General features: G+C 43.0%; 2 protein-coding genes across 2 annotated transcripts in view; one reads left to right on the top strand and one right to left on the bottom strand.

Annotated features, from left to right (window-relative positions):
• COG5 (component of oligomeric golgi complex 5) overlaps positions 1–5,448 on the top strand; it is a 183,659-nt gene extending 178,211 nt beyond the window's left edge. The window contains exon 22 of the mRNA XM_037387915.1: positions 4,443–5,448. Within this exon, the coding sequence (XP_037243812.1) occupies positions 4,443–4,557 (115 nt within the window). The 3' untranslated portion in view covers positions 4,558–5,448. The remainder of the gene's footprint in view (positions 1–4,442) is intronic.
• HBP1 (HMG-box transcription factor 1) lies at positions 5,299–23,920 on the bottom strand. The gene is made up of 11 exons (XM_037387916.1): positions 23,821–23,920; positions 19,503–19,695; positions 18,157–18,388; positions 17,193–17,322; positions 16,295–16,406; positions 16,054–16,166; positions 15,566–15,722; positions 14,866–15,010; positions 12,179–12,508; positions 8,035–8,176; positions 5,299–6,414 (listed from the first exon to the last, which is right to left on the bottom strand). The coding sequence occupies exons 1-11, from the start codon at positions 23,833–23,835 to the stop codon at positions 6,397–6,399; spliced, it is 1,587 nt and encodes a 528-aa protein (XP_037243813.1). The 5' UTR covers positions 23,836–23,920; the 3' UTR covers positions 5,299–6,396.
• Positions 23,921–25,640: the final 1,720 nt, after the last annotated feature.

The raw sequence follows: 25,640 nt of genomic DNA, 5'->3' as shown, positions 1-25,640 counted from the left end.
CCCCTGGGGCAGCTTTATTACAGCCGCCCAGGTGGGAAGCGGACTGCTGCTCCGCCTTGACGGCTCCGTGAAGCGGGTAGTTCTCCAGGCTGGTTCTGCTCCAGAGGTGCCCGTGTCCTCTGTTTGATGGTAGATGTTTCTCTATGACTTGTTCATTCTCTTGGCACTGCAGTTCCTGTCGGTGTTTCCCCCAGGATTACAGTGAAATCCCCACCAACGGGAGATGTGACATTTGTAAAACAACCTTCACGAGCTAAAGGCTGACAAGTCAAGTGAGCCTAACATAAATGTTAAGGTTGATGAGAAGCTGGTGCTCACCCTGCCTTTGTCATTAGCCAAACTCTTACTGTCTGAGAAGAACCAAGCTTTTGGTTTAGCATTTCAGGTAAAATTATTATTAATTGCATTTTAACATTCAACTTTAGAGCATTTAAGCAGTTGTTTTGGAGACGGAAGCATGGGACGTGAGAAAATAGTGAATGCATTTAGAGTATTGAGAAAGATGTTATTTGCATTGTGAAATATAAAGCTGTACAAGGTCTGTTTTAGAAAAATGCCTAAGAATTCACCTTACATTATTGATGGAGTAGTAATTATTGGTTGTCTTTTGAGCAGAAAAGAGAGTTACATTGCTCCTGGGTTGGTCATATTGATGAATTTGGATTCTGTCTCTTTGAAACGACCCAAGCAAAGCCATGGTAAAAGAGCGAGCACAGGTGAAGAGAGCTGACCAAGATCAGCTTCTGTTGGCTGTAGGTCTCTGCTGGGAAGGAGGAGGGTCTGGGCAGTTCTAAGGCTGCCAAACAATTTGCCGAGTTCCTTTTAGCTGCTTTTTGAGTCGTAAGAGGACAGTGGCTGCCACTGATGGAGTTGGTTTTGCCAGCTAAATCAGATTCTTTTGAGGCAGGAGAGAAAGAAAAAAGATAAAAGCTGCTGGAAGGTGTGACAGCAGGGCTCTTTAATACTGTGTGGGGCACTTAGTGTGGCCTAAATCTCATTCCCTCTTGTCTGATCTGCTGGGAATAACTGTCTGGCTATGGATTATTGAGGGCTGACACTGAGTGGTTTTGGATGCTGCTTTTAAGGTAAAGCTTCTCCCTTTCATCTGAAGGGATCTGGTTATCTCTGTCATCTTTTTCAAGGGCTTTATCTCCTTGCTTTGAAAAAGTCAGAAAGGGATGGCAGTGTTACCATCCGGACAATGATGCCAACCCACAACTTCATCAAGAGGTGTCAGAGCTTTCTAAGTTAAGCAGGTCAATATGTTTCTTTTTTCTATTTTCAGTTTTTGATGACTTCTAAAAACTAATTGGGCCCAGCAAACTTTGGGGAGGGTATAGAGGACAAGACAGGGACACTGGTGAGTGGAAGGGAAGAGATTCAGCAAGATGAATGACAGTTACAGTAAGAAAACTGTCCCAGGAGTTTCTCAACTGTTATTTTTAATAGAAGATTCTTTGTAGAAAAAATTCTTTGTAGAAGGTAATGAACGTCTTACATGTTCAGCAGCTAGTGCTGACCAGAGCACTTGAGTGCTGACCTGAGTGGAAATGTGAGATACGGGACTTCTGAGGCATCTTCCCTCATCATGATGGGATCCTTGACCCTTCCCTGCCTGCATCTCCCACCTGCTGCTCGGTCTGCTTCTCCCCTGTTTGCCCCTCATAGCCATGAGAGGTCAGTTTATCCAAAAAGTGCAGTTACTGCTGCCCCTCTCCCCCAGTCTCACTTCTTCTTTTTAAACCATGGGATTTAAAACTCACCTGCAAATGTGCCTGATCTCTCTGCAGTCCGAGTCGCACCAAAGCACTTTGTGGCTGCAGCAAGCCATTTTCCAGTTGTTACTTCTTTCCCTGTAGGCCCCGTGCTGCCCTCCGGAGACCCTGGGAAGAACAGGCAGAAGGTTCTCGGGGAGCTGACCCGGTGCAAAAAGTCAGCTTCATTATGGCCAGATGAGAGAAATCTTCTTTCCCTGCCTCTCTGGCTGTAACAGGGGATAGCTTTTCTCTTGGTGTTTGTTGATGTGCAAAAAATGCAAAGCGGCTCTTCAGAGTGTGTTGGCACCTGGTGTGGGTCCCTCGGCAGTAACTCACTATTCAGGTACAAACACTGAAGAGCTCTCAAGGGCACCTGGGACTGTTTTGTGCTCAGTCACTGCGTTCTTCTGAAGCCTCTCAACGCACCGATCGTCCGGCCCATCCTCCTTTTGCATCCCCTCAGTCTCAGGCAGCGCGCCCTGGGCTTCAGCAAAGAGGGAACGCGAAGTCCAGCTGCCCTGCCTAGGGGTGGCAGGAGCTGTGCCGGGGGGGCGGGGGGGGGCAGCACCTTGTGCCTGCGCTGTGCCGTTCTCATCCTGTGCTCAGAAGAGCTGCCTTGGGTCCGTCCCTTGGTTGCCCAGCTGCTCGCTTCTCTCACACGGCCAAACTCCATTAGCGACGCGTGTGCGCACGTGCTGTTTGTGGACCCCCAGCTCCTCCGCTTGCCCCCCGGCTGTGTGGCTTCGCGGGGGGTGAGGGGCGCTGGCAGAGCGGCTGCAGCCACTGTCACTGGCTTCTTGGAACCCAGAGCTGACTCCTCTCTCCAGCAAACTGAAGGCTCTTGGCCTCAGGACCATCTCCCACTTGTTAATACACGAACTTTGATGGAGATTCCCAGCAACGCTCCAATATGGGGGGGTTCTAGTTTCCATTTAGGAAGCTCAGAGCCCCTTGCTGGTTTACTTGCAGGCAGCAAAGTGTATTACAACCCCGCTTCTTCCTACCCTCGCTTCTGCTTTGCCAGGTTTGGTGGGCTCAGCTGCAGCTTCCCCGTGTTGCAGCATCACACGGGGATCTCGGCCTCTCCTCCCTCATCACCCCCGTTCCAGGAGGAGACTGCGCGTGTGAAACGGGCTGAGCCCCGCTGTTGTGTTTTCCTTAAGCCTAATTAACTGCCTCACTGCTCATCAGCTCCGGCTGCCAGCAGGCACGTCGGGGGTCGCAGTGCTGCCTTCGGGCCCCTGAACTCGAAGCGGGACCACAGTATCTCGCCGCGAGCGCGTCTGTTGGAACCAGCCGTGAACATAAACGCAGCCCCAGCCCGCCACCCCGCCACGCCACGGCAGCTCATGGGTAGTTAGTTACAGGCCCTGCCCTGCAGCTGCTGTTACCATCTCCCTCAGCCCTGTGCTCCCCCCGCACCAGCTGTGCACGACACCCGCCGGCCTTCCCCCAGTGGAACCGGGAACGTTCCTGCCACGCTACCGGAGCCCTCCCTGGCAGAGCAGCCGTGCTGGCGTGCCCTGTGCTGCCGTGAAGGCAGGCGGGAGCCAAGCGCCAGCCCGCTGCCCCACACAGGGACCGTTCCAGCTCTGCTGCGCGGGTGGCGGCAGCAGGACCCCGTCCTCCGGGACGGTGCCTGGCTACAGGCAGGAGGGGCCACAGCCTGTACTGGTGCTGCAACAGCCACCAGCCAGAAGAGGAACAGCCATGTACGGTCCCCACTTGAAATGGGGTGCTGTTTGCGTGCACGTTTCCTTAAATGTCGGAGTTTTGCTGCAAATAGCACTAATGGAACATAATTATAAACAAGTTTTAGGAGGAAACCCCCAAGATCATTGTATCTATTAAATAAAGAACCAGGAGAGAGGAAATGGAGAGGAAAATCAGATTACAAGGTGTATTTAAAACTACGGCAAAACCAGCCTGGGCTAGTTAATGAACTATTAAGCCAGAATCTGAACAGATCAGTGTTTACAAAGTCTTTGCTTTACAGATACGCTGGCACTCAGTACCATTTACTACAATCGCTGGATGAAAGGTGGCCCTCTGTTGTACAGCAAGTTAAATTACATTAAATTACACCATCACCATTTCCCACTTTAGCTTTGAAATGCCTGTATTTGTGCAGCTTACACAAGACTTACTTCTGTGTGCAACATGCTACAAGAAAAACACCACAAAGACGCCGAAGCACACACGTACACTGTGAGTTAGCGCAGCGTTTCCCCAAGGACAGCGGTTCAAAAGACTTAGCCAGGAAATCACCTCAGGGCAGCTCAGTTGTTCACCAGTGCCCCAGTTTTCATTCTGCAAGTTGTACTTAGCGTCTGCAGCAGCTGGAGTCTATTCTTTCCATTTCTAAAGGTTACCAGTGCAGCAACGTGCCCGAGTCTGTGCGTCAGAGCTGTCATTTCAAGCCATCTGCAACATGCTGCCGCTGCTTATTTAAATGTTAACTTTTCCGCTCCTCAAAACATGCAAGAAATGAAAATCATGAAACAATTACGTAGAGCTTTGTAAAGACTTTTCTGCCCACCTCCTTCCACAAAGACACGCAAGAGCATCTGAGGAAAATTCTGTAGCGGGGAACAGTGTCAGTTAATCTCAGGTGCAGATCCTGCACTTGCAGTGCTTGTATGCTCTTTAATTCCTTTAGCTACTTTATTATTTTTTTTTCCTTAGTGGTGCACTGGAAGCTTACGTTCAGTCAGTAAGAACAAGAGAAGGAAAGGAGTTTGCAACAGTCTATCCCATAATGGTTCAGCTGCTGCAGAAAGCAATGTCAACCCTTCAGTGAACATACCTGGACAACTCTCTCAAACAGGGAATGGACAGCAACACAGTCACGGGGCTTTGGTACCACTTCAGTACTTAGGGTTCATGCAAATTACTCCCAAGTACATAAGCTTTACAATTAATGTGTTTACTTACTTCACTGGCGAAACCTCCATCTTCTTGCTTTACGTTCGCATTGTAGGAACTTATTTATACACAAATAAGGAAATTGTATAATTTTTATGTGCTCTAAGTCTGCATCTAATAAAATTGAATCACTTCAGCATTCCTTTTGAATTTAGAAAGGTATAAAATTAGAACGTACTCAAATATTACAGTATAATTGCTGAATATCTCAATAAGGAAGTAGCTCTTTTCCTATAGTTTTAAACAGTTGGATACATTTTAGGCTTTTTGAGAAGACTATTCTAGCCTTTCAAAAGTACTATCAGTTCCCATCTAAAAATCACTGATTTTAACACAAGGAAAAATATTTATAAGTAATGTAAATGATTCTCTATTGCGCTTCTGTTTGCTTTGGAATAACTTACATTGATTTCAGCTCCTCTTTTGTTTAAACTGTAATAAAGAACATTGACTATCCAATCCTATCAGCATTTGAAATTCTTCAGCAACTTCCTAACTGCAAAGCATCAATACATACCTCAAATGGGTTGACACGAAGACTTCCGTGCGGAATGTGCTCCTCTCTGCAGGGCTGGCCTAATGATTAGTCACCTTCATTTTACAAAATACACACCACCAAGTTTTAATGAATTTATTTGAAATGATATACAAGAATATAGTGTGCAAAAATCTTAGGGGCAACATCATATAGACATGTGTCATAAACTGAAATTTACAGTTGTGATTCTTAAAAAAAAAAAAACCAACAAAAAAACACACAGCTGTTTAGTACATGAAAAGCTATGATTGTAAAAGTTCACAGCAGAAGCAATTGTAATCCTAATGCAGCTGCTCTAATTTTTAGACAGTTGGAGGAAAAAAAAAAAGTAAAGTGCAAGTGTTGCACGTATAGTTAAGTGCAAAGTTTGCCCCCACCATAAAGATGTCTTATGGCAAAATAAAATGTTGTAGAGTATGTGGCAAAGACAGAACACAGAATTAAAACTATGATGGTGACGATATCAACAGCACCATTTTTCTTGAGATAATGCTATTTATTCATTTCATCCTGTCCTGGGCCGTAACAGCTCTCACTAGTGCCAGCTGGTGCAAAACTATCTCCCTTGTGGATACAAATGTGATACGTGGCAACCCAAGCAGCAGCTCCCGTGCGACATCACACAACACTCTCCACTTACCGCGTGTTCTGGGCAACTTGCTGGCATCTGGGCAGGCTGGGAAGCTACAGGCTGGTAATACAGTTTGCCATTTCAGAAAAACCCAGGCCCCAGAATCGTAATCAATAATACGGTTGTGCAATACATATTAATCAGCAATAAGAATCAATGTATATAAACAGCTGTTACATATTTTAAAATTCCCCTTTTTGTACATTTTCTTTAAAAATAAACATTTATACACATCTCCTTCGCCTCTTTCTAAAGTACTTTAGCACCACAGGATATCCATTTTCAAGCCTATATTACCTGATGCATATATGAAGTTTGGAAGAAAAATAAGGCAATTTGGTTTAAATTGTTGATAGTTTCAGCTTACTTAATGTTCTATTGTAAAAAGCAAATCTGCACTCGTATTAGATCATTTCCAACTTGATGGTGCCGGTATTTTATGGTCATATAAAGTCACAACAAATACTTAAGACCTTGATCTTGCATCTTCTTGCCATCAAGCAACAGCCATTTTGTAAATACAGAGTTAACAGGAAAATTCTGGCTTAATGCTGTTGTGAGCCCTGAGAAAAAGAAGAGAAAACCAGGTTAGTGGTTACCAAGCAAAGGGGAGGCAGACCTTACCTTAACTGTAGCAAACATTTGTTCTGAAAGCCACAAGTACTTGTGATCATTGATCAGTTAGAAGAGAAGAAAAGGCTGAACGATTATTTTATCCCCTGATCGTCAGATCATCAAGGCTTCTTTGTCACAGCCTGGAGTCCACAGTTATTGCTTGGTAAGGTAACCAAGCTGCTAACAAAATTCATAGTTCACCGACAGAAAACAAGGTACTTCCTGCTGCAACGCTGCATTAACAAGTTCTACAGATACTGTTATCTTGGCTTGAAGACCCAAGGAAAATACTACTACAAGGCAGGGTAAGAAAGGCGTCCTTCTTACTAAGGCCAGCCCCCCACTGTTCTCCAGTTACACACCACGGCCCCAGTGAGTTCCTAGAAGCAGGTGCACGTGTGAAACGGAACTGATCTCCCCATCCAGTGCCCAAGACTGCAGCAGCGTAAAAGCAGAAGAAAAGAAATAAATAGTAGTATTTTAACTAAACCCACAAGGAAATCTAACAGAAGTTGTCACTGTTGATTAAAACAGAATACAGCGAACAGAAAACCAGCCTGTTCCTAGCAGCTAGGATTTGGTGAAACCTTCTGCAACAAGGGACTGAGAACTCAGCACCAAGTATGTACGGCAAAGCCGCAGCTTAAGTGTTGGTGCATTTCTTACGCAGTCTTAAGGCAACACTTGCAAATGCTGTTTAGAAAGCAGCCTCACTGACACATGAGAAGTAAGGGGGTGATTTGAGGATGCAATCTTAAACCTGTGAAGTCCACACCATGCTTGATGCTCCCGTCCAGGCATAAAACAGCTGATGAAAGGACCCGGCATTCCGTGCACCTCAGTGGATCTTTCCTTCCACCCTGCTTTTCTAGCTGAACATGAAGGATGGCAGAATCTCCTTTTTTCCACATTCTCTTTATATGATAATATTAGCTTGAAAGCCCTTATCTTACCTAATATATCCCCCGCCTTGCTGCAGACTCATTAAATTGATGGCCTTCTACAAAGTGGAAAACAATCTATCTCCCCACAGAAGACGCGTTACCTGCTCTATTTATTTTACAATTAAAATAGAGTAATAAATAAAAGGGGTTAATGGAAAAAATATAATCTGCTCCCTCAACAACTTTGTATATGCTGATACAAATTATGAGTAAACAAGACAGAAAATGGTAAAGAAAAAGGAAACTGAATCGGAACAGGGAAGGATTCTGTGGGAGTTTTAAATGGTTTTGACAGACATGGACGGATGTAATTTAGGTACAACCTTATAAACTCAGTTACTTCATACAAAAGGTCACGTGCCCTCCCTCTGCATTTCATAAGCGCACTCACTTGCAGTCCAACAGAAATCATGCAACTCTCGGGAAACAGCCAGCCAGCCCCTCCCCTCCCCTCTCTCTGGCCAGCTGTCCAAAAGCAAGTTACACAACACAGGGGAGTAAAATGAAGGTTTGGGCTACCCAAGAAAGCAGACAGCAGACTTTATCCTGCACAAAACCCACTCTAGTACCACATGAACACATTTAACTGCATTAAAAAAAACAAAGACCGCTTCCCAAACATACAGAATTTGTTCGTTTTCGTTTCCAACAGTCAGGATTTAAACGTTTCTGTTCTTCTGCCAAGGCCTTGGCTTCTAGCGTGTACATCCGTCTTTCTTCATTTTTCATTTTCTTCCACCTGTCACCAAGTATCACACTTATGGCTCTGCAAGATAAATGTTTACAGTATGGTCAGGACACCATGTTAAGAAATAAAGGAATATTCTTTTTTATCTCAGCACGTTAAAGACAAAAGTTAAACGTGGAAATAATACCCACAGAAGAAATCAACTGTATCTTTAAAGATTTTTTTTAAAAACAATCATGTTTCTGATTATCTTCTCAATCCTCCTTTTAACAGTTAAACAGCTGAGGCTTCTGTGTGAGCTGAGCACGGGTCAACGCACAGTCTAACATTTCAAAGGATGTACACAGCAACTTGCATAAACCAGAAAAATAGGGATGTTAAAAAACCCCAAACCACCACCAAATGGTAACTCACATTTGCTTTGCTCTGCTTTCGTACTAGAAGACCGCATGACAGATTTGCTGAAAATACGTTCTCTAATAATTAGGGCAATGATCTGAATATGACCTCAGCCAAACAAGTATTTCATTAACTGCAGATCCCCATGTCTATTTAACATATGCATGTAGCTTCTTCCACCTTCAATCCATACTGGGCGGAACATACTGGTAAGTTCCCATTCCTGAGCAGAAGGAATCAGTTGTTCTAACACACCTATCATCATTTCCAGAAGCTGAATGGATTGCTTTCCTACTCCTTATAAACTTGACGTCTTTTGGGCAATACTTCCCCGTATTATCATGCCATATTGCTTAACTACACTCCCAAATGTTGGATCAAGATTCCATTGAAGCTTTAACTCCATACTTCAGCTGAATGAAAATCTCTAAACAGCTCTTTTATCAATGCCAATTAGTAAATTAGTGAGTAGGTGCGCTTTGGCTTCAGATTACAGCGATGAAATTCTATGACCAGCTTTAAGGAAAAGGTGTGTACAACTACATACTTTGCTTTATCGTATTAAAAAGTTCCTTGCTGGTGGCAAAGCCATTCACAGACTTTCTAACACATCCAAGAAGAGCAAAGTGTCATCAGCCATTTCCACGGCATTACACATACAGCAGTTCTGAAGGCTTTTCTGCACCATACTAAGAAAATGGATTCTAATCCTGCAAGACCATGTTGTACTGGTCAGGCTCCCGCGAGGTGCACAGCACTTGGAGAGCACAGCAAGAGCTCCGCTGGCGCTGCCGGTAAGCCTGTGCTGTCACATGCTCTGGTGACTCCTTTGAGCAAACTCCTCAAGTTGCAACCACATCCCATCAACATCAAATCTATGTGGACAGCCTGTCTGTCTGGCAATGGAATTTCTAGTCTTCTAGCCAAATTGTAAGCCACTATCTTTGGTCTGTCATCAGAAGGAAATACATTCCAGTTTAATGAGCTGGTTTTTTCATGTTTTGGCAGTATCCAGAGGCAAATCAACAGCACCAGAAACCTGGGTATGGTGACCAGTTTGTGCTGGGTCGCTCATACCCCCAGGAAAGAACACGGTGACCTAGAGAGAGCAGGCTTGCTGCTAAAGCCATTGCATTTCCACATAAAAATGCACTATAAAATCTTTAACATTCTAAAAATTTGTATGTATTTTATACCTCCAGAGAAAAAACTGCATGAGGCACTGAAAGTGAGTAGAGATCTGTATGTTTCAAAAAGCTTGAAAAATCTAACACAAGAGACAAAAGCTCCATTTCTCCAAGGAAACAGTAGTATGAGTGAACCACTGAGACTGAAAAGATGTATACAGCAAAATTTCCTGAAGTAACAGAGACCTAATTCTCATGACCATAAACAAGTACAAAAACCTGACCCTGCTGCATCACTGCCTTAGGCACCCGTCACCTCATCAGAACTTCGCAGTGCTCTGCACACTGCCTCTGTCGTCTTAAAACGCTGGTAAGATACCCCACCACATTTTAGCAACCAACTACGTGCAGCATGCAATCCCTCACATGCAGTTAATTCAAAAGAAATTACTGAACAGAACTGAGATCACCTCTGGTTTACTCAGTAATTATGTTCAGCATGAACAAATGTTAATAGCTGGGTGATTTTCTTCATCCTTAGATTGTACACTACTCAAATTATTCAAGTATTTCTGAAGCTTAACCAAGACCAACCATGGTTACAGTGGGAATATCTAGAAAAGAAACAAATGCTGCCCTAACACCAGTTTCTCAAGTACGGTCCTGCAGTCCACAGTATTTTTAAGTATCACGTGAATGCTGACTTGTGCTTTCAGTGTTTACAGCTCACTGTCTTGCTGACGTGACTTGAACTACTTTGTCTCTAAACAGACCGCTTAACTCAGGACATCTCAAGTTCTGTCCTTTCTTAAATGCGTAAGAAAAAAACCCAAAACCCATAGCAAACATAAGAACTCCGCTGAACAGAAATGAGTACTACGTATAAGCATCTCATTATATAAGCATATAATGAGATGATCTGCTCATTCATCTGAAACTGACACACACATTTAAGTAACAACAGTTGCCTTTGAATAGCTAAAATAATCAATGTCCCAGCAACGCTTAAGCAACAATAGCTGAATGCCTATAAAATCACCCTACACTAACTCTTATGATCAGTCTTCTGTGCTGTATCCTACGGGTGCCAAGAAACTGCCTCCACGGGCACTGCCCTCCAAACGGCCCGGGGAGCAGGGCAGGCTGGAACCTGGAGCTTTGTCATCACTTCCCTCCGAGGTAAACCTGCCCACTGAAATACTCAACTTCTGTTCACATCCATCCAGCTGCAGCTCCAGTTCACTTCATCTGTTTGAAATCAGCATTTTAAATTAAATATACAACCATCGTAAACTTTCCTAGCCAACATTTCTGTCTGATGGTTGCAATGAATTTGAAGGCAGCGCATCTGCTTCACTGAAATTACTATAAACACTGCAGAACATCACTGCTAGGACACACAAGACTGGTTGGGATTTAAAGATGGCTTATTTGTGTGGTAGGATTTTATTCCTCAACACCAGTTACAGCTTCCTTACTAGAATATTAGGAAATAGCCAAAACCCTCTCAAAGCCTGTCACCTTCAGTTTTTATGAGATTTAGCACTCAAATTGTTATGTGACAACGCATTTTTTATAGTAACAATTTTCATAATGTTATGAACATAAAACAACCTGATTGTAAGATCAGTGCATGTTCATGTGTTTTAGTTTATATTTACATTTGCACAATTAGCACAAAATATTTAATATTATTTAATTTTAAACTGATTAATTTTTATTTCATTATTTATAATCATATTTTGATAATATAAATTATCATATACACATACAGATATTATATGTGATATATTATATAAATATATTATCTATAAGTATAAATAATAAATATATAGAATAGAAATAAAGATATAATAAATATATAATTGTTTAATACAATTTAGTATTAAAAAGAAAACACATCTAAAGGAGACCTTTATAAAAACATGATTAGACATGAATGTGCATCTAGATAGAAACAAAAGAAGAAACCAACAAAGAACCCTCCCCTCAAACACACGGTCATATGACTCTTCCTGCAACTTTCAGCAGATTACTTAATGCCTTCAGGACAAGCAAAATTTGGCAATGTGCTCTTTGGACTAAGATCTTTCAGGTATCCCAACAATCAGTACTCCATTACTCAATATGATATATTGTCTGAGTCTGAGAATAAATGTTTTTTAAAAATTATTTTTTAAAATTAATTTTCTGTTACAACACAAGAGAGCCTGGTACTTTTTTCCCCATGAGCATTTCTCATCAGTGTAAACAATGATTGTTGTGTATTTGTGACTCTGCTGGTGCACACACATAGATATGTCAGTTGTTTTACCTGAATGCTTTCTCAGAAGGTTAAGTTTGCCAAAAATGGCTTGTGTCAGATTTACTGAGTACTGTAAATACTTAAAGGTGTGCCCACAGATTAAGCTTTGTTCAGCATCTTTCAAAACTTGTTCTTAAAACAATATACATTTTGTTTCAAATGCAAAATCTAGTCCACTTAAATGTAAAGGTGGGACACGGCTCTTCTGCTAGCTCCCCAGTAATACAAAACTACATTTTATACCATTACCTGTTGTCTTTCCCTGGATACATCTGAGTATATTCCACTCTGTATTTTTTGGCAAAAAGCATGAAGGCATTCATTGGTCTTTTGCACTTGTTTGGAGAAGTGGCACTCACAGTACTTGCAGTCCCTGAGCTGTGGCTTTTGCCAGCTTTGCTGTACAAAGAACTGGAGGAAAGATGTGATGATGCAGTAGGCGCACAGTTTTTACTACTGCATTCTGATCTCTCAGCATCTTGATTGTTTGACCCTCCACAAGACAGAGAAGCGCGACGCTGGCGAGCCATGCTGCTTAGCACATAAACTGCAGAGGAATCCATTGGTGTAAAATCATAACTACAAGAAAAAGACATATCATAAAACGATCAAGTAATTTTCATGTAAAATCTCTAAATAGCCATTCGCTCTTCATCTCTGCTACATTTCTAGTATTCTAGTCTCTTTTGTGTGACATAATGATTTCTACCTGATGCACATATCAATGTGGGGGAAAAAAACCCAAACCAGAACTTTGACAAATGCATTAATAGCTTTTTTCAATGGAATGGTAACTGCAATTTCGCAAGATCAACTCCCCAGCTGTATATCAATTCATTATACAGTGTCTTCAAATTTCGTCCTCTTTTGAAATAACCGTCTTTCTTTCTGCTTCTGTCCTTACCATAAATGAAATCTGGTCAGCGAATGACAGGTACTAAAAGGGACAACTGATGTGGGAAGAATAAGCATGAAGTTCACTTGCAAATATGTATTGATTATAAATATGAAACCACTGCATTAAAGTAAGTTATATACACTATTGTACAAATAACTTCTCTAGGCAGTTAAATACTATTTTACAGACAAACCTTCCACCCAAGTGACAAGTTTGAAAACCCATGACACTGCTGCCCTCTAGTGACAAAAATGTGAGGTGCCGCTACATTTCAAGGTATTTTTAACACTTCGGCGAGTTGTTTTCATACAACTTAAGACCTCCAAATACTATAAACTGTTGTGATTTTTTTGTTCACCAACAACTACAATTAACCTCTGACCATTACAGAAGAAGTTTATTTCCACAGACTATTTGTTATCCTCTCCAAGTGTGTGCAGATCAGTTTGGGAACCACAGGCTACACTGTCCTCGGCATGCTATAAGGGGAAAATACACCTGTAAAGGTTCTACTCGATCATAAAGGTAAACCATTATGTTACCACCACAAAATAAACATAAAATGTATGTAACTCTAAGGCTCCACTCATCCACTGCTCGATGTGGCTACAGTTGCGTAATTTATGCCAAAAATAAGGGCTTTGAAGGGTTTTTTTTTTTCCAAACACGAAGTAGAACTACTAGAAAGGAAATGCTGCAAGTGATAGTCTAGCCCCCATCTGCAAAGTCCCCATCCTTCTGTGGGATGGAACCTAAATGCAAGGGTGGAGCCTTAAGGACTGCCTCCAAAATGCCTTAGAAAAGTAAAAAGCAACAAAGAAGGGGTAACACTGACAACCTTGCAGGCAAGTTCACAAGACAGTGAGAAAAGACCTCTGATCTACGAACAGTCTGGCACCCTTCACATTTCTAATCTCCCTCCCATAACCCAGCAACAGGACTTCGATTTTTAATTCTTCTGTCCTGCTAATCACAGCTCCTGCTGCACACTCCTTTTCAGTGACTTGCTTCCTTCTGCCCAGCAAGAAAGACAGGAAATTTGAAGTGTCCGAGCAGTATTCAGCTGGGCTGCACGACTTGAATTCACAAGCCCAGTTTCTTCAGTGGGATGCAAATACAGTGATTCTAACAGCTCTCTACATATGCAGCTCAGAATACGAGTTGGTAAGAAAAAAAACCAGGCACAGATGAGTGAGGACATGCAATTTTGGACCTCACGCTCCATGCCAGACTGAAATAATAAAAGAGCTCCTAGGGCCTGAACTGCAAACAGCATTTTAAATTCATTTTTTCTATTGTAAAACAACCCAAAAGGAACTGGACTAAAACACGTGCTAAAAAAGAGCTAACACTGTAGGAGAATATGGATCCTACTAAACCTGGAAATCTCAAAATAGTACGGAAAAGTCTTTGTGAGTAATACTCCTTCCTTAGAAACTTAGAATAATTTATGCTGGACAGGACCCCTGAAGGTTATCTGGTTGAACCTCTTGCTCAAAGCAATGCAAACCTCAAAGTTAATCAAACTATGAAGGTAAATTTGATATATTAGAAAAGAATCACAAAAAGCAGAATATACAAAAACATTAAGAATTTCAAAAGTACTCTATTCTAAAGCCACAGCACATGCATTTATTACTAAGAAACTACTCAGGTAATTCAGAGACACAGCTGCATATGAAGCACAAGTTAATAGCTGGCAGACATACTATTCTGGGAGAACTACTAGGTTTTTCAAACATAACCCACTTTACCTGAAGAATTTATAACAGATAATATATGTATTTTTACCACTTAATCTGGCCTAAACTATCATAAAAGGGAACTGAAAAGTTCTTTCACTCCAAACTCTTTGCAGTTTAGCAGAGCACATTATTACACAGATTTCATAGCATTCAGTCTACATTTCTCCCTCTTATTTATCTCGTATTACCAGAAGTATCCTCTCTGCTCTACAGAATGCTTCAAATTCTTGTAGACTTAAGGTGCCTTCTCATTAAATACAAGAGCCACTGAGGCCACTTTATCCAAAAATTACCTTTTAAATGTATCAAAAACACCTGAATCATCAAAGTTAATGGCATCAGGGTGTCCAGGAGGTAGACACAGATCTCCAAGATGCATTTCACAGCATGGAATGCCATGCTGTACCACAGTCAAGCTTGGATAAAAAGATGACCAACCTGAAGTGGTAAAGAGTTAAATTAGACAAATGGCCAGACAATCTCTCTAGTTCTTAACTGGAGCAATCCCATGCCTCTAAATGATACCATTTTACAAAAATGTTCTGATGTAGTTCCTTTCACCCAAAATAAAAATCAGAAACACTCAGGGAATACTTACTGCAAATAGTTTATTATCTCAAGTAAAATCTCATTCTACCAAAAAAAAGTAATTGAAAACTGGGAACTTTTATCATCAGAAATTTCCTGTTTAGCAAGTGAGAAAAGCCTCCCTTATTTGCAGCTTTCCTTTCTCCCCCCAAATTTTCTGCTTTCCTATGCTCCATTTATATATTTCATCAAACCTTTCCTTAAGAGATAATGCAGTATTTCTGTAGATTTATAGCTTTACAGTTTTGTTTGTTCAAATTCTGGATTTCTTTACTAAGAGAGTAAATTGATTCTACGACACCACTTTTACCAATTTCTTGAGCAACATGGGACGCCCATAAAATCCGCAAACACTTTCTAAGAATATTTTAATATACAACCAAGTGTAGTTGTAGCATTTCATACCTTTATTTTTAACATAAAAAGGATGATCAAGTCTGCATTCTACTGTAAGCAAGCCATCTTCCACTGTGCCAGGATCAAAAGTCAGCTTCAGCACTGACTCACCAAAGGAAATGCTTTCTTCATGAGAAATCAACTTCAAACCATCTGAACCATAGCCCTGTAAACGTACATACAGTTCAAAATTTTTCCCCCCAAGAAGAGCATGTACCTGTGTATACCATAGGTGTACCATCACCTTACATTAAAAAACACCAACATCCTAAAAGCTCTTGCTAGAAATTAATAAAGATGATGTAACAGTCAAAATACACCTAAATGAATTCAGTCCCATCGCTTTAAAGCAAGATACTCAAATAGCACAGCCATCAGCTCTAGTAAAGTTTAGTATAAACCTGTCTTCCTGAGACAGCAATTAAAGGCACAGGGATAACAAAACACTAAGTATTTGCTACAGGTATCAAAATAAATTTATTAAAACTAACAGCTACCTTGTAAGGACTCACTGGGAGATTTTCCTCTTTTCCACAACTTTCAGATCTTGCGAAATCTTCAACATCCTGCCACTCTTTATTGCGTCCTTTATGAAAGCACAAACGAGAGCCTAATAGATTTTTTCAAGGAAAAAAAAAAAAGAAAAAAATTACTGTTATGTAAAAAAGTCTGTGTTGCCCCCCCCAAAAAAGAACAAGACAAAACAACTACTTATTTGATAATCATGTGTTGTTCTACCTTTTAGAAAACAATGCCAAACAGTTGAAGGCCAAGAATGGCACCATCCTAAATCATCATCATCTGAAAGTGATGACATGCAGAAGATGCCAGATTCTGATTCACTATTTTCCTGTTAAAAAAAGGCAAAACAATGTTAATATTTTACTGAAGATGATGGGCTGGTCTTACCTGTCTTCAGATACATTCTCTAATTTGCATGTGTCATCGTTTTGCCTTAAATACTAACAGAAATGTAACATGAAGACAAAGATCAAAGAATGCAGTAAATGTGAATGGAGTGTTTTCATCTCCTACCTTGAAATGTGCCATCCTGAAATTTTCAAGTTTCATTCTCTGAGATTCATTTCACACCTATGGACTATCTCATGCTTAGGTACAAACATTTTACAAGCCACCATTCCTTGGTCATCCACAAACCACCCAGAGTGCACGTTACTGTATGGTCAAATTACTGAAAAGCTGTAGGGCCAACATGTGTGGTTCTACATAAATCACGGGGAAAAGCCCCATGTCTTTAACAGACAAGTTTCAGACACAAATTAATAGACAGGAAAGGAAGAAGCAGGACTGACAAGTTTTGTGCATCTAAAAGATGGGTTTGTATTTCCTTTCAAGACAGCAAACAAGTTACTACAATTTTTTAAAGCTTGCTATAGAAGGAACTACAAGAGAAGCAGAGCTTTCTTAGAATGTGTTCTCTTCATAAAAATGTGTATGATGTAGCACTACAAGTTTATTGTGTTGGGTAGAAAGTAACAGAGTATCTAGCTTAAACAGAAATGGTATTAGAACTAAACAGGTGATTTTTTTAAAAAAAAAAGTTTCTCTTTTCAAAAAGCTTAATCCATTACTCATGCATCTGTATTTATTTTAGAAATGTTTCAGAACAACTCACCCTTTCATGTCTGACTGGTGTTTCATCCAAATCATTCTTGAAGTTGGGATCATTCTTTGAGGATCCTGGTGGAGGACGTGCATAGGAATGTAAACTTTTGCTTGTAGCTATTATGTGAACAGGAGATGACCTACAACAGAAAAATGTATTTTACAGTATCTCAGATTAAGACAACAGAAGACTTAGCTACCATTACTCTAAAATGCTTTTATTTTAACAAATATTTCTGTAGGCATGAGCCAAATACCAAATAAACTTCATATGCACCAACAGTCAAATGGTATCATTAAAGGATGCAAGCTCAGGCAAAGGGAGTACTTAGCATAACTCCTGCATAGCTTCTATGTATCACCCAAATGACTACCTTCGCATCAGCATCTCCTTGTTACAATGCTGAAGTTTTTACAAATATCTTGAGGTACACAGACATCTGCTCTGTCCTAACAATTAAATCCCCTGTGCATGAGTGTGAACGGTACTGCATTTAATTTTCTTACTATAAACCTGTAAGACCAAAGCCAGGCAATAAAAGGTAAAGACCAGAAATTTCTAAGATCCCACACTGCTTCTCACAGCCTCATGGAATTTACAGATCGCAAATCTGAAACAGTATCAATAAAAAATACATTGCATTATGCACTAGCAAGTATTAAGAATTTAACATAATAAATTCATCTTGATTTTTCATCTGCTGCTTCACATGAAGTAAATGGCTGTCATTTCTGAGCCTTCTGTGCAATGTTCTTATACCAGCCTACCTCATTCACCGCTAGCAATTAGCCATTTTTGCAACAGGCTCTGAAATGAGTCCTGTGCAATCTTCCACAGAAGAATAGTTACTATACAGAAAGATCAAAAATAGGGCTCCAGTTCAAAGGCAGGAGGTGTAAAAAGTGAAGAAAATGTTTCTGGAGACATAATATTACAAATCTTAAGAGTTCAAAACTGAAATGAACGTCAGTACCTGTTATAAAAAGAGCACTGCATCAAAGGACTTTGAGGACTTGTGGCTATATTTGCTAATTCTGTCAACCAGTTCACCCCGTTCTCACAATAACCACTTTCTGAATTGCTGTTTGAGGTATGTTGGTTCCAGGAAGACCTTGAACATTCCTGATGTGAAACATCAGCTCCAACCTGAAAAAGTGCAGGTGGGGCAGAATCCGTCTGCACAGCCTGTAGTTCAGGAAGATCATCTACAAACAAATGCACCAATTACCATAATTGTACCCATCAACAAATTCTAGTTGACACTAGATCTTGCAAATGAAAATAAAAAAGGAATTACAATGAAGTAACTGATTTATTTTCTCATATCACAACGACCAACATTTCACAAACCCTATTCATAATTTTGACAAAATAGCCACAGAAATAATCACATTTCTGGTCTATTATACACTCATACAAGCAATTTAGCAATTAAAGAAAAACATTAAGTAACTAGATAAAAATGCAGTTCTGGTTTTAAAGTTTTTAACTAGACTAACTAGTTTACACAGAATTGTACCGAAGAATTACGCAAAAGTAGCAACATGCTTCACTGAAATACTAAATCAACAATTAATCTGTCCTAGCAGGTGCAACACTAAAAAATATGAACATCAGGGGCTGTACAAGGTAAAAGTTTTCCATGTTTCCACCAAGGAACTAGAATTATGTAAGTCAAAAGTCATGACAGCTGAGCATACGGTCTTGCAGAAGTGAATTCCTATCAACAATCTACATGTTACACAAGTTAAATAGAATAGCAGAGCCATATTTAACTGAAGTCTGTGTTACATGCTCTCATGTAACCAAGTATTGTTCTTAATCAAGCCAGGATTTCAATTAAATGTGTAAATATTTCACTGATGCTATCAATACTTTCTAACGTACATGTTATTTTTATCCAATACAGAAGAATGGAAGTTAAATCTTCCTCTAGCTCAGAATCTCTATTTGCAGGGGATCTAAAGCAGCATCATTTCCCTTTAGGAGGAGCTCTTGAGCTTTCTATTTCTCTCGTGCCAAAAAAAAAAAAAAAGCTTCTCTGGAGATTAGGAGCAGAAATTTGTAACAGAAATTTGTAGCTCTCAGTTCAAGAACACATTTAAGTCAACAGGCTAGCGTGTCAGAACTGGAAACGCGTTAAAGGGAGAAGTGACTTCAAAATAAGACCTTCAGATACCACAATTCACTGTCATATGCCCTGCCCTACTTAAGTCAAAAACCAGTAAACTTCATTCAGCTGCTTCCAGTAATTTCACTATAGGAAAACAATAACAAATTTCAGAATTTGGCTTCCTCTGAAAAAGTCATGTTATTTACCAAGTTCCATGTGTTCATCACAGGATGCATATCCAGGAGAAGAGGGCAGGTTTTCATTACACTTCAGCAACTCCAGTGACTCATTCATCCCTGAAGCTCTCTTGTCCACTACCAGAAGGAGTTTCTGAACTGCATTAGGCATTTGATTTGTCTTCACTTCCCACACCATGTTAGGATGCTCCAAAGTGTCTGACTTTAAAGAGACAGAGGTTAAAAATTCATACACACATGAACTTTTTTAAATTGCACCTGACAAGTTACTTCATTACCAGAACCCTAACTCCTCCATCATCTGTTGAGAATCACAGCATAGTTTAGCTTGAAAGGGACCTCTAAGTACAACCCCTGCAGAAAGCAGAGTCAACTCTGAAGTCAGATGAGGCTGCCTGGGGCCCTTGCCACTTGAGTTTCTAGTACCTCCAAGGATGGAGATTCCCTGACACTTCTCAGGAACCTGCTCCATTGACCACTGTTGCTGTCAAGACTTTGTTCCTTACCCACATTTGACCTTCCCTTGCCGCAGCCTGTGTCTGCTGCCTCCACGAGTCTGGGGTCACCTCCTCAACCACCACTCAAGCCAAGGTAAAGAACATTCACTTGGTACGCCGAACCACCTCCCGTCACTGAAGGCAATCTGACAGGTCAGACAAGATTTGCCTTTGCTTAATCCATCCTGGCTATTCCCAGTCACCTCCTTGCCTTGTAACAGCTAGGACATGGCTGTCAGGAGGATCTGCCGCATAATCTTCTTGAAGGCTAAGGTTAGGCATTTCCCCAAATCCTCCTCCTTGAAGCCAGACATTTGCTTTTCTCCAGTTACTGGAGGCCCTTCTGCCACCAAATGCACTGCCTTTTGGAGAGCATCCTCACAGCGACACTGGCCAGCTCCCCCGACACAGCCTTCTGGCCTCGCCAACCTGGGCTGCCCCTAACCTGCCTCTCCTCTGCTGCTCCTCGCTCGGCCAGGCATGCTGCTACGCCCAGGGGCTCAAGGAACCTGGAAACAGGCCTTGCAAGTAAAGGACAAAGCAAAGATGCCGACCTCAACTCCTTGCTATTAGGTCTCCTACGCCATTTAGCACCGGGCCCACATCTTTCCTAGTTGTCCTTTCCCACTGCCCTTCACAGCCCTTGCTATCTCAGCTCTAGGTACAGTCTCAAACACATCTGACTGCTAACATCCTTAACTGCGTTGTAAATGGAAAGAAAAAGAAGCCTGTACTAGTTTTCACTGCAGTTTCATTTCCCTCAATCCCAGTACTGCAACATTCATACCAAAAGAAATATTTTAAATCATCTTTAGCAGTCAAGGAACTGTGTGATTATTCTCCACAGCCACTGCCTCTAAAAGCTGGAAAACAAAGTTATGCAGTCTTTAGTAATGTGGTTATCTACTGTTTTTCTCAGATCACAATAAATTAAAGCTACTATAACATGAGTACCTTGTATTTAATGAATTATCCTTGAAAAAGTAAACAAGAGTGCACCACAAACGCACAGAAAACAAAGCTTATTAAGAAAGGAAACCTGAAAAATCTCCCACATGCATGTCCACTAAGTAAGCTATCATGCACCACGTTAGAGAAAGACAGCTAAAACTCGTCAGACCTTTTCATATGGAAAAGTAAGCCTATCATCCTAAGAGCTCCCTTAGTGCCATGCATAAAAAAACATCTGATAACAATTACAACAAAACAACAGCTTTATTTTAATAAACAGTTAAAAGGTGCTTTATGTATACAGCCAACATTTTTAATTCCATGTTTCCACTTATTCCATAAATTTGTTTCATTTATTTTACAGCTTGTCCTGTACATAACATAGTTCAGATGTAACCCTTTCAATTACATACTGGCCCGACCAGAAAGGCCTAACCTGAGCAGTGAATTTTTTTTACTGGAAAATTTCTAACCTTCTCCCTTCATAATCTTTCAAATACATGCAAAGCTTACATAAACTTTCATTCCAAACATAAAATGTTTGATCCTACTCAAATGGCACTACTGCAAAAGCCACAACAGTGTAATTCTGATTTTAAGGAGAGAGATGGTAAGAGAAATGAGAACATACAAAATAAACTATTAATGGCATGTGTATTTCACCCCTAAGAAGCATCATTAATGCAAATCATTCCTGTACCACCCATGAGGGACAGCAAAATTACAGAACACCACAAGGGCAGAAAGTTCAGTCATTTCTGAACAGAAAACCAGACCTCAGTAGTACAGGTCAGGACCTTGATGATTATCTCCATGTAATCAACTCTGAAAAGCCACTCCTTGTTTTTCTGGCTTGTCTAAGTCCTTCCATTCACGCCTTCTGCCTTGTTTTTCCTTCTGTTTTTTCTTCCTTCCTTTCCCGTTTTCCTGCCAAAATTAACTTATTTTGGGACTGCTACCTTCTCCTTCCTTGCTGCCAAGATTTGGAAGTACCTGTTCTGGTTACCCCAACACAATGGAAGTCTGAGATAAAGTACAGATACAACACACTAGTCTGACAAGAAAGCTGTTTGAGAAATAAATTATTCTTCCAAGTCACAAGAATTTCTCTAAACCAAAGCTACCCATGTACAAAAGCCAAAATATCCTCTTAACAACTGAATTAAAATAAAAAACAAAGTAAGTGCCCAACTTGAATTATCAAATTGTTTTTATTCTGCTTGATTAAAGCCTCCTTTGGACATCACGTGCTTCTCTCAGCCTTTCAGTGTTTTGGAACATTAAGGGGAACGGTCACTAATTAGCTTGTAAAGATTTATATTCTTTTTGTTTAACTTCATGTTCAAAACTTGTTGCAACAGATGCCTTCTAGAAGTATGCTTCCCAAAACTATAATTACTGCCATTTTCCTCAGAAGCTACATGAATTTAAGAATCTGTGCTTTAAAATATGTCAATATTAACAAAGAGCTTATTAACTAAACCACGTCTACTTTTGAAGGACAAAAATAAATTCAGAACAGAAGTAAACAAAGACTGTGGCCGAGAAGGGGTTCAGCAGGAACCGAGTAGTATCCACCCAAACCGCACCGTGCAGGAATGCCTGGGTGGAAGTGGTTTTCCTTCTGCTATTTGCCTTCCTTCCCCCAACCTACCGCTGCCGTCTTAGGCATAGTCTATGCCTGTAGCAATTTACTGGATGGTGTTTAATACGGAGAACAGCTTCTCCAAGCAAAACACAACATACTGGCAAGACTGGATCTACACCAGGGACTTTTACTGGCACAGCTGCTTTGATCAGGGATCCTCGCTCCGCATCCCGGCCTCGCACAGCTGTGCCAAAACGCTGCAGAGGCACAGCCGCAGAGCAGCAGCACAGAAACATGATTCACGATGTTTTGGCAAAGGCGGCCTTCCAGCACGGCACGGGCCGAACCCTACCCTACCTTCCGCCCAGCTCCTTCGGACTGTCGCCTCGCCCCGCCCCGCGAGGGCCGCGGAGGGAGCGCTCCACCCCCACCCCCCCATTCAAACGCCCATCGCAGAACAAACATGACTTTGATTACGTAACAGTTACAGCAGAACCAAAGGCGTGTGAGCACGCAGCAGTACGTGCCCCCCGCCGGAGGGCAGCCGCCCACCCCCCCCAGCCCCCTCCACTACCCCCCCGCCCCCCCCCCCCCGCTCCGGGACAGACCCGGCCCGCGGCCGCGCCCCGGCCCTCGCCTCCCCCCGCCCGCACCCGGGCCCGTCACGTGACCCCGCCTGGACGCTGCCCTTGTTTATACACTGCTGCCGGCATGGCGCATGCGCGTAAGGCCCCATTCATTCACAACTGCGTAACAGCTCGGCCTGGCCGGGGGGAGGCGGCGGGGGCGCCCCCCCTTCGCCCCAGACCCTGCCGCTAACCCCCGGCCGGGACCCACCTGGCCCAAAGTCGTCCCCCCCCCGCTCCTCCTCCCCTCACGAGCCGCTGCTCTCCGTGACGGGGCAGAGCGCCCTCGCTCTGACAGACCGAGGCAGGCGGGCGCTCCCCGGGGGAAAAAAAAAAAAAAAAAAAAAAAAAAAAGGGGGGGGGACGCTCGCTCTACTTCGCTTGGTTCCGCGGCCTGGTGCCGCAGCTGAAGGACCCCTGGGGCGGCCGGCGCCCCCGTGGCCCTTCAGCCCAACAGCGCGGGAGCCTGGCGGCCCCGCAGGGCCGGTGAGAAAAGGCGCCCAGTAAACAATGTCCGGGCTCCTGCCACAAGCCAGGAGCCAACGGCCTTCTCGGCTCGGCCCGCGCCTGCCTCCGCTCCCCTCCGACCCGGCGGACCCCGCCCATGCCCCGCCGGGGGCTCGCAGCCCCCCAAAAGCGGCAGCTCCAAACTTTGTAGTACTTACCAAACCCGTCGCCATTACCAAATTCCCCTCAGCTCCCCCCCCCGCCACCTTCCCACAGCGAAGCCCCTCCCAATTCTGGCGGTGCTCGCTCGCCGAGTAGCCGAAGACAACGTTGCGCAGGCCCCAGCCGCTCCCTATTGGCTGCTTGGCCCGTCTATCAGAACTCCGCGGAGGGCGGACATGTTTTGAATCTCCCGAGCAGCTGATTGCACCGCGCATCGCATCAATCAGCCCCAGACAGCGCTCCGATTGGCCAAGGCCCCTGCTGGCACGCGGAGGGGCGTTCTGGGAGTCGTAGTCTCCGCCGCCGCCACCGCGGGCTGACTCGGGCGCGATAAGACGACAGCCCCCAGGCTGCCCCGCGCGGCGCTCGGCCGATAGTAAACAAGAGTCACGGGGACACGTGTACCGCGGCCGCGGCCTGCAGCCCTCCGCCGGGCTCTGCGCAGGGCAGCCAGGGGCGGCGGGGCCGGCCGCCGGGCAGGGCCCCCCGCCCCGCAGCAACCCCGGGCGCGGAGAGGCGCTGCGGCGGCGGAGCGCCCCCCGGCGGCGGCAGGTCCCCGCAGGCTCCCGCAGCGCGCCGGGCGGGGCGCGGGCCCCGAGATGGCGGCGGCCCGGAACCGGCGAGCGGGGCCGCGGGCTGGTGCCTCTGCCTGTAGCAAAACCGGGGGGGGGGGCGGTGCCTGCCGTGATTTCCCACCGTTAGTCAGCGCTCCCAAAGGCTGTTACGAAACGGGCCCGCTCGCACCTCGCCAAATAAAGGCTGCGGCCTGCGGAGGGCGGGGGAAGTCGCTAAAGGTCAGGCGGTGAGTCAGCAGCCGCGCTCCCGCCGCTCCGGGCCATTAAAAAGACGCTGGTTGCAGCTTAGGGCTGAAATAAAAAGGGGCGGGGGAAATTTTTTTAGATCCATGCAGGTTTATCAGTCCGTTAGTGTCTCCCAGGCATGCCCGTACATTTACAGCCAAAAGCACCGCCTGGTTCAGTTCCACGCTAGTTCTGTTTTATTGACAGAGGAAGGAGGCTGCAGGTAGCACCAGGTGTGCTCACACGGTAACTCCGGGAAGCTGCAGAGGTAGGGACTCCTGATGCCAAATCCTCCTCATCAAACACATTATTACACGTGATCTGATACAATGAAAAAACATGCACAATTCGGAAATAACCAACAGGATTTTAGAAACTGATAAAGAGTTTCCAAGATTTTGCAACTGTTGGGATTTTTCCAAGAAAAGCATTTCTTCCTTACCCTATTTTCAATATCATCCCAATCACGTGAGCGTGTCCTAAATCCTGTATCAGAGCTGTTGTTGTAATTTGGTATCTACACCAGCTCCGATTTTGGGGCACACTATCATAGTTGTGCGAGAACATAAACAAATAAACAAGTTACCTATTACAACTTAAATAGAAATGGGTCTATATTTAGCGTTCTCAGCAACCTTTGTGTCCCATGAAATACACTGTTAGTGGCCACTAGAGGGAATGTTTGTTTTATTGTTTCCACAGGTCTACAAGGGTATTGCAGTTGAAAAGGGAAAATATTAAATCACACACCCAGAAACTGTACTTAGCATCAAAACACCATTGGCACATCAGTTTAAGATTTACCTTTCCAAGGAGTAATAGCTTGCCTGTTAGTAAAGTCATCACCATTCTGTAAGCACTGTTCAACGAGTGTGTCTCAAAAAAGCATGTTTGTTTTTTGAGCATGTTTCAAAACCATGCAATATTTCTGCAGTGTGAATTGGAAATTATTACTTTTCATAAGTATATGTGCAAGTTTAGCTTAAAAAAAAAAAAGAGTAGAAAAAGAAAAAATG

The sequence above is a fragment of the Falco rusticolus genome, chromosome 5, assembly GCF_015220075.1.
Source record: "Falco rusticolus isolate bFalRus1 chromosome 5, bFalRus1.pri, whole genome shotgun sequence".
Taxonomy (NCBI): Eukaryota; Metazoa; Chordata; class Aves; order Falconiformes; family Falconidae; genus Falco; species Falco rusticolus.
Note: the sequence above shows the minus strand (reverse complement) of the source record. Positions and strands in the feature narration are given on the sequence as shown.

Excerpts from the sequence above, each read along its gene's own strand:
- HBP1 (XM_037387916.1), bottom strand. Across the intron at positions 17,323-18,156 it reads CAGTGCTCTTTTTATAACAG|GTCATCTCCTGTTCACATAA; the intron begins GTACTGACGTTC and ends TTTCTGTTGTAG. Across the intron at positions 15,723-16,053 it reads TCCCAGTGAGTCCTTACAAG|GGCTATGGTTCAGATGGTTT; the intron begins GTAGCTGTTAGT and ends GTACGTTTACAG.